The sequence below is a fragment of the Phocoena sinus genome, chromosome 1 (assembly GCF_008692025.1).
Source record: "Phocoena sinus isolate mPhoSin1 chromosome 1, mPhoSin1.pri, whole genome shotgun sequence".
Lineage (NCBI taxonomy): Eukaryota > Metazoa > Chordata > Mammalia > Artiodactyla > Phocoenidae > Phocoena > Phocoena sinus.
The window spans coordinates 159,985,273-159,998,443 of record NC_045763.1 but is presented as its reverse complement, the minus strand read 5'-3'; the positions used below and the strand labels follow the sequence as shown (position 1 = coordinate 159,998,443).

Genomic DNA, 13,171 nt, shown 5'->3' with positions numbered 1-13,171 from the left:
CTTTCCTCATGAGGTTTTATTCAGCCTTTGCCCACATACTTGGGTTTTCTATACAACCATCCAAATCCCTCTTTTACATGATGGCCCAAGAGACAGCTGAGGGCTCTCTTCTCCAGACTAAGCCTGCCAGGACTTGGCCTCCTAGTTCCTCACCACTTTAGTCACCCTCCTGTAGACATGCTCTAATAGCCTACCTATGTCCCGGGATCTTCTGTGCTTGTGGCATTCCCTCATATTCTGTTCCATCTGTTTATTCTCTCCTTGAGTGGCATGGACATGACCTCCCAGTAAGCTTTCTCAGTGGTCCCAGACAACACAGAAACTCACGAACACACAGAGCTAACACGGTGGCCTCTGTCGTCAGGTGGCCACTACATACATATTTCCTGTTACTTCCCATACATTCAAGTTGGCCCAGTTGTTCACAGGACAATAAACATGGCACCAAGGTACAACCAGAACCTCAAAGCCAGTCTTCCGACAAGCCCCGTGTGCTGCCTTTATTGTGTCTTAATCCAGGATGTCAGCCTCTGTTCCTCCTCTAACTTGTTCCTTTCCTAATCAGAGCCCCTTCCTCAGATTTGTGCTTTGGATGTTACCATTGCTAAGGATAACAGGAAAAGCCAAACAACGTTCCCTCTTACTGACACGCTCGTTAAGTCCATAGTGAATTACCATTTGTACAGCACATCCTTTATAGTTTATAATCATCTTATGTTAATCTTCAGGGCAACCCTGAGGAACAGGTATTACCCTCATTTTATAGATGAGGACCCTGAGGCAGAGCTGGAACTCAAACCCAAGGGGTCTTCTGATTTCACATCTCACTCTGTTTAGTCTATACCCTGCTTACTCAGAAGCTCACGAATCTTAGGTACAGAAAAAGTTTTCTAAGGTTAAGTTCCAAGTATCAAGTAAAGAATGAGTCACAGAGGAAAACCCAGAGGAATCTATTTCTGGCTTTGCTATAAACTACCTCACAGTTTAACTTTCCTGGTCCTCAGTTTCCTTATTCATAAAATAAGGAGATCAAATTAGACAATCCCTGAAGCGCCTTCCTGCTCAGCTGTCCTATGTCTCCTGCCCTGTCTCTGCCGTGTTGCTAAAATTAGGCAGAAAACATTGTTGAAATACCTTTCTTTTTTGTTTCTCAGGGTTTTTTTTTTTAAGTTTCTGAAATTAGCTGGATAGTTGACAACTATCCAGCTAGTCTGTCAAGGAGGAAGAAAATTGCCATCTATTTAATAGCTAAATTTTAAGCAGTTCATTTTCTGTAGTGAGAAGAGATATCTGGAAACACCAGCCATGGGGCTGCACCCACAAAATTCCTCCTCCTGTGGAGACCATCTTTAGAGCCACGTATTCCCAGAACAGAGGTTCTCAAGCCAGGCGATGTTTGGCAACATCTGGAGACATTTTGGGTTGTCACAACCAGGGAAGGTGCCACAGGAATCTGGCGAGTAGAGGCCAAGGATGCTGCTAAACATCCTATACTCACAGGACAGTCCCCCTAAACAGGCAGTTATCTGGCCCCAGATGTCAACGGGCTGAGGTTGAGAAACCCTGTCTTAAAGGGTGAAGTCAAAGAACAGCCCCAAACTCTGCCCAGTGTTTTAGCTAAACTGGTCCACGTGAGAGGCCAACCGGGTGGGCTCACCTGAAAGAACCGAGGGTCTGGACACCTCTCTTACCTGGCGAAGAAGGACGCGGCCACCGAGGTGCCCGCGGAGGTCTCGCTGGCCACGCAGGAGGCTTGCGAGGCCGGGACGCTGCAGGCCGAAGGCTTGTCTGCATTGTAGCGATTCAGCGCCGCCTCTGTCAGGCCCTCCCGGCCAGGCTCTGTCATCAGCTGGGAGATCTGGCAAGGAACACGGAGATCGAGCTCATTACCTGTGGCTCACGGCATTTCCTGACTACCACCGGTAGCGCCTCTGTTTTGGGGTCGGGGCCAGAGCATGGGGCAGGGGGCAGTGAGGCTGGGAGGGAACACATCCCCACGTGCATTCAGTGACACGCGACATGGCCTCCTCTAAGGCCATTTTCCTGCATGTTAGCTAGAATACCTCCTCGTTTGCATTAAATATAACGGAATACAATTATGCCCCGACACTGTAAGTTTCAATTACTTCTGTGTCCCCCCTCCATTTGGAGGGGAAAGCAGAAGCCATTAACCACGCTATGTGCAGCCCAAGACCAGACCAGTAGGTCTTTCTTACTAGGAAGGCCCTGAAGGCTCTCCAATAGACGAGAGGGGCAAAGACATCATTTTTTCAAGGGAGAAGTGAACCTGCTAACGAACATAAGAAATTAAACAAAACACTACTTGTGCATTGTTGTTGTTTGCTGTAGGCAGTCAGCAAAGAGATGACTTAGAGAAGCTCATAAAAATAGTTACAGCCCACCGTGAATTACCAATGGTTTTTTTTTTTTTTTTTTCTTGGAAGGTTTAGACCATTTCAACAGACTTAATTTTCCTACTGGTTCATTAAGATAAATGGCTTCCATTTTATTGGCAATAATTACCTTTATAGCCCAAATTCTAGTGAATGGGGGCTGGGCCTATTTTGCCTAAATGCACATAATATACTATGAAGAACCACACTTCTGGGCAAAGTAAGATATTGGTATAGAAATATACTTTCGGAAAGTGCTAATCCCATGACAAATGTCATAATTATGCAGGCACGTCCTAAGTGTGCTATTTTGAAAGCCTGTTACTTTAAAACTTCAGTCTACTTGCAAAAAGGAAAAACTGTCAGTTTTTTTTTAAAAAAAGGAAACTTTAGTTTGGGGGAAAAAAAAAAAAGGGCTCCAGCCGGTTCAAAACTCTTAAATGCTGAGTGGACAATGTTTCTAATTGCCTAGAAAATACAAGTGCGATAAGGCAAAGATCAGAACAGTTTCCACTCTGTGCTGAGCAGCCCAGAAGGCCAGTGAAAGAGTCCCGTTTGTTAACCTTTGAACATCAAACATTTGTACTTTTCATTATTGGAAGAATAGCAATCACTCTTGAGCCCCACGGACTTGAAACTTTGCTCTGCTTAAATTCACGCCCTGACTTGGAAAGCCTTGGCATTATCCAGCTGTAATTCTGCCAATACACACTTTCTTATTCTCATTCATTCAATGCATTGTAAGGAAACTCAACCCACATCAGAGAAACGGGAGAGGAAACGGCAAAAGCAGCCAGTGGCCTGGAGGACGTTCCCTGCACTGGCAGGGGCTGCTTCCCAGACAGAGGGCCTGTGTCACCTCTCTTTGGGCTTCCTCTGCAGCCCGTGGGGTGTGGGCTCCCCTCAACCAGCTACCACTCTCCCGGAGGAGTGAGGCATGCTGGAGGGGACGGCTGAAACAACCGGGGACCTGGCCGTGGGCACACACACTGTTGTCACCACCATAAATGGCATTTATGAAGCACCGGTGGTACAGGATGCCATCCTGGACAGTGTCCCAAAACAAACCTCACCGTGAATTCCCTCCATCCCACAGCTCTCCACACCAGAATGGGGTCTCAGGAGCGACGTGGGGCCGACCCTCCTTGATCATCCTTGTGACAAAACTAACACCTACCCCAACCCTGTATTCCCTAGGCGACCCCCTCCTTGGAAGCAGACCACCTACGCAGCAGCATTCACTCTTCCCCTGGTTCCGAATCTTATTTCAGGGCAGTGGCCTTTCCTACCAGCGGGCGGCCTCCCCACACTTCAAAAGCAAGTCTCTCTAAGAGGGGTCTGCTTTTTTGCTGCTAGCTATAATGAAGGCTCTGTTCTGTAAGAATCTGCCCGAAGACTTGGCTTCTCCACAGGGCATGGGGATGAGCTCCCCGAGAACCCCAAGCCCCTTTCCAGTCACGCAGTGGCCCCTACCCTTGGTTCCCAGGCCAGGTGGGCAGCATGTGAGATGTGCTAAGATGTGTGTGAGATGGGGCTAAGGGGTGTGCTGTCGTGGTCGGTTCCCCCCAGGGCCCTCACTGCAGTCCTGCAGAAGCTGGATTCTAAGAGACCGAGGGGCAGAAACCTGGGGCTGCTTCCCCAGGGGAAAACAGCTAGGGAGCAGGGGCCAAGGCTGAACCCGGATTTGTTGGATTCTGTGACATTTTCGCTCTGCCCTCCCCTCCCCCAGTCCAACCCTCATTCCCGCTTTAACTGTCCCCTCAAGGCGGCTCTAGGGGCCCCCTCCCCGCAATCCACTGTAAGAGAAAATGCCCAAGCAGCAGGAGTTCCCGGAAACCTTAGCTTCCCTGCACAGTCTGCGGTCAAGCGCCTTCTTTGTAGAGGACTATGGTTCACCTCTGCCTTTCAGACTCTTCTGACTTAACTTTTTCTCTCACGATACTGTGAAAGCTACGAGACTCTTTGTGGGAAAATTCAAACACCTCGATCTCTTCGTCTAACACATCTGAAAAGCGTAAAGTTCTGGGGGAAAGGATTCGTTATCTTGATTATGTGTGTATGTCATAGTCTAGGAGGAGCAGCTGAAAACTTGCCAGGGGGTCCCAATCACTAACTTTAGGGGGACTAGATTTTCACCACAGGATTTCATTTGCTTTAGTTCTGATTAAAACCTGCTGTTTCCTCTCCATCTCTGTTACACCGGATGGTTTCACTAAAGCAACAAGTAGTATCTGTGACTTTCAAAACACCACATCACATCCCGAGGTAGTGGTCACTGAAACACGGGATGGCAGTAAAGGCACAAGGAGCGGGGGGGGGGGGGGGCGCCTGTGTGTTTGCACACGTGTGTGCTTGTCAATGTGGGGTCTTCAGTGCGCATGGGAGTCCCCGCTGCCGTTCGTGTGCACAGGGAGCTGCTTCTCACAGACCTCACAGATAAAGCCGCTCACTACGTTGTCATCCTAGGCAAGATTCATGTCTTTCAACCACATTTACATTTTTGCGCTGATACCTCAATATAAGGAGCCATATACTTGTTCACAAAGAGATCTCGAATCTTAAATTCAGTTATGATCTCGACCACAGAATCAAGACAAAAGATGTTTGGCTGTTATCAACCAAGGTTGCTTTCACACGGCAAATCGCAATCTATAAGCCATTGACCTTTAACTTCTCCACTGATGGGAAGGACTCTGAGAGCTTCCAGAGTGTGACAACTTGGGGGCTCATCTTAAATGGCATTATTGACCCAGAAAGCCACCTCCCTTGGACTCTGCCGCGGCAGCAGGGAACACCAACAGTATCCATTTCCTGTGCAGAGACTTCTAAGGACAGCAGATGCATCCCACTCAGTCTTTATATTTAATGGCATTATGACCCCAAATCCCAGAAAATAACATATAAAGCATTTTCTGTTAGGCAATTGGTATCTCACTGTTTTGGGATATCTCCTTTATTGTTATTACTACTTACACTGTTACTTAATATTTTTATATGTTTTGCAAACAGTGGTGCTCAGTAAATATTTTTGATGTGTGTGAGCACAGCCGAACTCACGGTTATCCTGAAAAAGACTGGACACAACTAACGTCAACCCTTGGTATTGTCTATGCTGTCAGTGGTTGCACTCTTAGGGAACGAGGACAGCAGAATACAATTTCAAAAAGCCTAAACGAGGTAAGCAAATCTGCAAAGGACAAGATCAACAAATGCATCCCCAAACCAAAGATAAACGGTTACAGCTGATCATGCAGGCCCTGCATTTCAGTCACAGGGTAACAGAAAGCTGGTGGCGGTACACAGAACAGCATCTTCCTCTAATAATCACACTGCAGTGAGATAGGCCCCCATTAACTTATTTGGGTTTTGCTCCTATCAGAGAGTAGGGGGGAGAGAAAATTTTCCATCCTTTTCTGTATATGAGTCTTCGCTTGCACTGCAGGAATATGTGTCAATCCCCACTTGAGTCACTTCTAGGGCTGGCTCTAACAGCATCTGGCCCCTCCCCCCCTCCCCTGAAGGATCCCCCTGGGGAGCAGCTGCCCTTTGTGACCCAGGGACGGAGCAGCACAGAGGATTCTTGGAACAGCCATGGGCGCGTGTCTCTTACCTCTGTACCCCTCCTTCTGGGGACCAAAATGCTTCATTTTATGAGATATGTTCATTCGATCCTGGCAGGCAAAGAAACAAGAGGTATGCCCCACTCAGGAGGGAAGCACTGCGACGTCTCTGAAGCCAGAACGATCTCCTCTTCTGCAGTGTCTGTGCTGGCCTCAGCCCTCCCTAAGGGGTTCCACTGCACTCTTTTCGTGTCGGTGCTTTCTGCCCCTGAGCGATTGGGCAAACTTGATCGCATTTCAACTTTCATCTCACCCTGCCTGTCTGTTCTCCACCTGGAAACCAGACCTACCCAGAACTGAAGTGATGCATTGCAAAGGTGGCTCCCGTGCCGTGCGCAGTGGTAGTAAGCACCTTTCCTAAGCGGGATTTGTAAAAGGGCCAGAGCTCACATGGCAACAGTGTTTGCTTAGAATTCTCAGCAGACATTGCAGCAAGTTAACTACTGCTGGCTCTTTTTGCCTGAAGAAAAGCTACTGAAAGCTAGAACAATAAAATGTGTTTTCCACTAATCTCATCTAAAGATATTCTAACAAAAACAGAACAAAACAAACAAAAAACCAGAAGGACAAAGATTGTATGATTCCATTTATATGAGGCACCTGGAGTAGTTACATTCATAGAGACAGAAGGTAGAATGGTGGTTGCCAGAGGCCTAGGGAGGAAGACACGGGGAGTTACTGTTTAACGGGTACCTAGTTTCAGTTTGGGAAGATGGGAAAGTTCTGGAGATGGATGGCGGTGATGATTGCACCCCACATGAATATACTTAATGCTACAGAACTAATGGTAAATTAAAAATGGTTAAAATGGTAAATTTTATATCATACATTTTACCACAATTAAAAAAAAACAACTTAGAATAAAGAGCACCAGGGGACTGCTGACTAAAGGGACAGCCCAGGGCTTCCCTGGTGGCGCAGTGGTTGAGAGTCTGCCTGCCGATGCAGGGGACGTGGGTTCGTGCCCCGGTCCGGGAGGATCCCACATGCTGCGGAGCGGCTGGGCCCGTGAGCCATGGCCGCTGAGCCTGCGCATCCGGAGCCTGTGCTCCGCAACGGGAGAGGACACTGCAGTGAGAGGCCCGCGTACCACAAAAAATTTAAATAAATAAATAAATAAAGGGACAGCCCAAGATCTGCTCACTGAAAGGACTAAGAAAAAGCACTTGGACAGAAACCAAAGCTGTAAGGACAGTACTCCTCTTATTTTAAAATACAGCCCCATAATCATGATAATAACTCCAGGGTCAAACTCAATTATCTGGTTGTATCTGAAAGTTCAGAGCTCCTAATGCAATACCTGGCACATAACAGGTGCTCTAAATATTTCTAGAATTGCTTGAATAAGTAGCTCAAGGTTTAGAAATTGTTCTGGTGCACAGGCCACTGTCCTGGAACAAAGCAGAGGTGGTGAGATTTGACCTCCATGTGAAACTCACCTAAGGGACAAAAGATTCTCTGTTCAGAAACATCAAAGGGGAAATTTTTAGGTTATGTATATTTTACCACAATAAAAAAAAAGGGAACAAAACAGAAACGCCACAACACCAGAGTTGATCCCCTTCAGCTTGTCCCAGGTGGCCTGCACCTGCTCTGTCATTTTAGAGGGAGTCATGAGGACTCTGGGTGTCGAGGCCGAGTCAGAGAAGGGGGCCGAGTCCTCCAGGGACTATGACAGTGAGTTTGCAGGGGGGTCTCAGGGACAGGACCCCACCAGCCTATGCCCGAAGCCTGCAGGAGATGGGGTGAGCCAGAACCGTCAACGAGGGAGCAAGGGGAAGGCGGGGAGACCAGGAAAGCTGGGAGGGGCTGGAGAAAGCCTCCACCGGAACTGGGCTCTTGGATTAAACCTCATTTGATTTCTGTACCAAGTCAAACGCCGTCCTTCCTCGGCTTCCCTCATTCCTGCCATGTCCCACCCAAACAGTCAGTTAACATTTTTTCCATAACTAGTGTTCTGGAACTGGGTTGGTTCGGATCCTCTCCCATGCCACTGTGACTTTTAGGCATTTAAATGCTCCGGTTAACCCTCCAGCCCTTGGCATGCTGTCCCTGGAGAACAGGCAATGCCACCTAACTTGAACCTGGTCCCTGGCCTGGCCTAGTCCTTGTGACTCACATGGGGCACAGATCACCTTTGAGACCCCGCGGCTACCTTGAGTCACACAGATACAGTCCTCCTGTGCTGTCCAGCTACCCCCTCCCCACAGCCAGCACCAAGGGGCCATGATGGGATTCTTACGTCCCACGGCTGGGTGTTTGATTACCCCTATTATCTTAACTTGCTTTGGCTATAAATTTTATTAGCGGCCATAAAATTATCCATCTACAGCTTTGACTCAGTGACCTCTTGCCACAGAGAATTCCACACACCGGTGCTCCCGGGGCCGAGGAGAGCTGCCTTTTCCTCACCCTGGATTTACAGCCTCACCTTCATCAGGGTTCCGCCCTGTATGATGAGTCAGCAAACAGAGGAGGCTGCTGTGTTTCATGATACCCGTTATCAGGGCTTAAATCTGGCCCCTCAGTGCACATGACTGTCTTCTTTTATTCTTTGTGTTGCTAAAAGGTAAAGGGGCAGGGCCACCCAAATGCTTTAGAAAAGACTGAGGTGCAGGGTACGACAAAGGGCCAGCTGCATTTCTGTTTCGGATTCTTCCCTTAGATCTCTTTTTTGCTTTTAATTTTTATTGGAGTATAGTTGTTTTACAATATTGTGTTAGTTTCTACTGGACAGCAAAGTGAATCAGCTCTACGTATATATATATACATATCCCCTCTTTTCTGGATTTCCTTCTTCCCATTTAGGTCACCACAGAGCATTGAGTAGAGGCCCCTGTGCTATACAGTAGGTTCTCGTTAGTTATCTATTTTATACATAGTATCAATCGTGTATATATGTCAATCCCAATCTTCCAATTCATCCCACCACCCCTTTTCCCCCTTGGTATCCATACGTTTGTTCTCTACGTCTGTGTCTCTATTTCTGCTTTGTAAATAAGATCGTCTGTACCAATTTTTTCAGACTCCACATATGTGCGTTAATATACGATATTTGTTTTTCTCTTTCTGACTTACTTTACTCTGTATGACAGTCTCTAGGTCCATCCACATCTCTACAAATGACCCAATTTCATTCCTTTTTATGGCTGAGTAATATTCCATTGTATATATGTAGCACATCTTTTTATCCATTCATCTGTCGATGGACATTTAGGTTGCTTCCATGTCCTGGCTATTGTAAATAGGGCTGCAGTAAACATTGGGGTGCATGTGTCTTTTTGAATTATGTTTTTCTCAGGGTATATGCCCAGTAGTGGGATTGCTGGGTCATATGGTAGTTCTAGTTTTAGTTTTTTAAGGAACCTCCATACTGTTCTCCACAGTGGCTGTAACAATTTACAATCTCACCAACAATGCAGGAGGGTTCCCTTTTCTCCACACCCTCTCCAGCATTTATTGTTTGTAGATTTTTTGATGATGGCCATTCTGACTGGTGCGAGGTCAGAACTACTCACTGTAGTTTTGACTTGCATTTCTCTAATAATTAGCGACGTTGGGCATCTTTTCATGTGTTTGTTGGCCATCTGTATGTCTTCTTTGGAGAAATGTCTATTTAGGCCTTCCACCGAGTTTTGGATTGGGTTGTTTGTTTTTTTTGATATTGAGCTGCATGAGCTGTTTGTATATTTTGGAGATTAATCTTTTGTCAGTTGCTTCGTTTGCAAATATTTTCTCCCATTCTGAGGGCTGTCTTTTCGCCTTGTTTATGGTTTCCTTTGCTGTGCAAAAGCTTTTAAGTTTCATTATGTCCCATTTGTTTATTTTTGTTTTTATTTCCATTTCTCTAGGAGGTGGATCAAAAAAGATCTTGCTGCGATTTATGCCAAAGAGTGTTGTGCCTACGTTTTCCTCTAAGAGTTTTATAGTGTCTGGCCTTACATTTAGTTCTTTAATCCATTTCGAGTTTATTTTTGTGTATGGTGTTAGGGAGTGTTCTAATTTCATTCTTTTACACGTAGCTGTCTAGTTTTCCCAGCACCACTTATTGAAGAGATTGTCTTTGCTTCATTGTATATTTTTGCCTCCTTTGTCATAGATTAATTGACTATAGGTGCATGGGTTTGTCTCTGGCTTTTCTATCCTGTTCCACTGATCTATATTAGTTCTGAGATGTGCAGCTCAAGGCAGAGGTCAAATATTCTTTTAAAGAATATCTTAAAACAAATAATAAAGTCTTACCATCAAGCTTGTAGTATTTCTACCTATAGATACATGTAAATAGGTTGACTGACAATACTTTTAATACGTAGTGCTCAAGTATGTTTTGTGGGGTGGCTTAGTGACACATTCAAAGACATACAATGATACCAGGTGTCTAGCTGCCATGATGAGGTTAGTTTCTGCCTGAGAGAATGTTGAGAAGTGACTTCAGGCATCTCATAGAGCATCATCGTACTCATTATCGTTTTTGAGTCAGGGTCTGTTCTAAGAACTTTGTATATATGCTGCCATATTTAATCCTGACAGCAACCCTAGGAACGAGGCACAACTGTCACCAAATAATAGCTTTAACTCTGTCTGCCACATGGGAAAAAGCCTGGAGGAGGTATTGCCGCCAGGTTTCCTTTCTTTCCACCCTTGAGTTTATCTTGCACTGATCACATCATCCAGAGAATGTACAGCTCTTCAACTGTGGCTGCCCCATTCAGAAAATGTGTTAACAGCCCAAGAGTTGATGAAGAGCAGAGAAAGGGATCATTTGAATCATTTCTCAATATGCACACAGGCTTGCTCTATCCAATGTTTTGTGATTTTTAGGATCAAATGAAAGCAAAATCAAATGGTCTGAATCTTGATGTAACCGATCTCACTTTCCATTTGCAACTAAGCAAATTCAGACTGAGTAGAGCAACCATCATCAACCCAACCCTGGCATCAGGGTTGAGTCCCAAGGTCAGCTCCGAAAACCTGGAAGAACTAAAGGATTTTTTCATGTCCTGAATCACGTGGGCTGCTCTTTCACTGGGGGAAGGTTACCATTGCACCCCACCCCAAACACTTCCAAGAGCCAGTGCCCCAGGAATGCCCTGAGCACTCTTCCCACCCTGGATGATCAGGGCCACCCCTCCCTATGGTCCGCACAGCTGCCCTTGTATCAGAGCATTTGTTTTGTTTTGTAACTGCCTGTCGCTGTTCTCTCTGCCCAACTAGATAGCAAGCCCTGTGAGGAGAGGGACTGGGTCTTGCGTACTTCAGTATTACCAACATAGCACAGTGTCTGGATATGCAATACATCTAATAAATACATCAATTAATACATTAATTACAAATACCTACAAATAAAAATAAACTTAATTTAGTTGCGTTAGCATTGCTTGAGTTTTGTTTGGTTTTGAGGGATAAAGGTTATTTTCACCTGACTTTAAAAATTATGAACCGGTTAGACAAAGCTTTATTAAAAAAAAAATAAGGTATCTCAGGGTACACTTCATTCAATATATTGGTGAGATAAATGACTGGAGTGGGGAAAAGAAAAGGCAAACAAGAAACAAAGAGGGCTTCCGTGGTGGCGCAGTGGTTGGGAGTCCGCCTGCCGATGCACGGGATGCGGGTTTGTGCCCCGGTCCGGGAAGATCCCACATGCCGCGGAGCGGCTGGGCCCGTGAGCCATGGCCACTGGGCCTGCAAGTCCAGAGCCTGTGCTCCGCAGGCGGGAGAGGCCACGGCGGTGAGAGGCCCACGTACCGCCAAAAAAAAAAAAAAAAAAAAAAAAAAAAAAGAGGCCAAGGGACAGAGACAAAGAAAAAAAGAGGGAAACAGGAGAAAGGGGAAGAAAGAGAAAAACAAAAAGAAATTACAGGAAAAGATTTTTAAAAAGGAGACGAGACCAGTGCCTTTCAGCCAGCTTGAGTGTGAGCATGTGATGGCCACAGCAAGGGAGCTGGAATTCTCTGAACTATTAGGCAAGCGATCCTAGGAACATGGTTTCCAGGAGAGACAGAAGCAAGCTTAGAGGCTGAAGTCCCACTGCCTGTCCTAGCTCTTCCCGGTATCAGACAAGACCTTCAGCTACACGTAGAACCTGAGGTGCCTGAGGATAAGATGTGTGAAGGAAGAAGTTTAAAGACCCATGTCGCAAAATTGAGCCATTCTCTCACCCTTTTCCAATAAAAAGCAAAACACAGTTCTAATTTCTGAAAAAAAAAGGGCTTAGAATTTCTGAATATCTCAATACTTGCTCACGTAACGTTTACAGATGGCATGGTTTATTAGTTATGCTTCCAAGAGAAAACACAGTAAGATTAAGAAACTGAACATTAGATTACAGAACTGATGTAGCATTTAATTCTAATACAGATCATGGCCTTTCCATCCATGCCTGACCTGCTGTGCTCGTCTGTACATGGCCATGCAGCTTTAGGAAGCAGTCCCTTCCTAGAGCACGCCACTGTTCTTTACCTGTCTTGGCTAACGCTTGGAAAACTTTCAAGAAAACCGGCAGCGCCTCATGGCCTGGAATTTTAAATGTGCATTCCTTGTAGGCACCTTACTTCCTCATAGTTTCCTTGAGCTCTTGTGAGAAAAAGTCAAGAGGGACCTGAGACGATACTCTGCTGTAAGGGACCCACCAAGGTCTGCAGAACAGCCAGTTCACTAAATGCAAAAGCAACCTTGCCTTCTGGGCAAAACTGAGGGGACAATGTTGGGAACTTAACAAACAAAGGCATGTGTACACACACATACACACACACACACGTGCATGCACGCACACAGACACACGTGAACGCACACAGCCCTCAGGATGCTGGGGTGGTAGACAGAGAGTCCGCACAAAGAAGGGGCGAGGTTGGCAGCTGCTGGAGCCCTGACCCAGGAGTCATGAGAGCCAGGTCTGCAGGGCTCCCAGCACCAGGGAAGGGGCTCGTCCTTGTTTGGAGTCCTTCATGGAAGCTGACAGTATTGAGGCTGGCTCTAGATTATAGGATTCATTCTGCTCACACCACAGTCACAAAGGAGAGATGCCCAGACTGGAGACAGGCTGAACCAAATGGAATTGCCAGTGTAATCCCAGTGCCTAGGAAAGGGTATGCCACGCATCAGGCCCTTGGTAAGCATTGCACTGAATGAAAGGATCCAGTTCTGGGTCTGGCTTGG

General features: G+C 46.2%; 1 protein-coding gene across 1 annotated transcript in view; it reads right to left on the bottom strand.

Moving 5' to 3' along the window:
• Positions 1-13,171, bottom strand: part of KIF26B (kinesin family member 26B) — a 494,415-nt gene that overhangs the window by 263,083 nt on the left and 218,161 nt on the right. Inside the window, 1 exon segment of the mRNA XM_032648317.1 lies at positions 1,692-1,858. Within this exon segment, the coding sequence (XP_032504208.1) occupies positions 1,692-1,858 (167 nt within the window).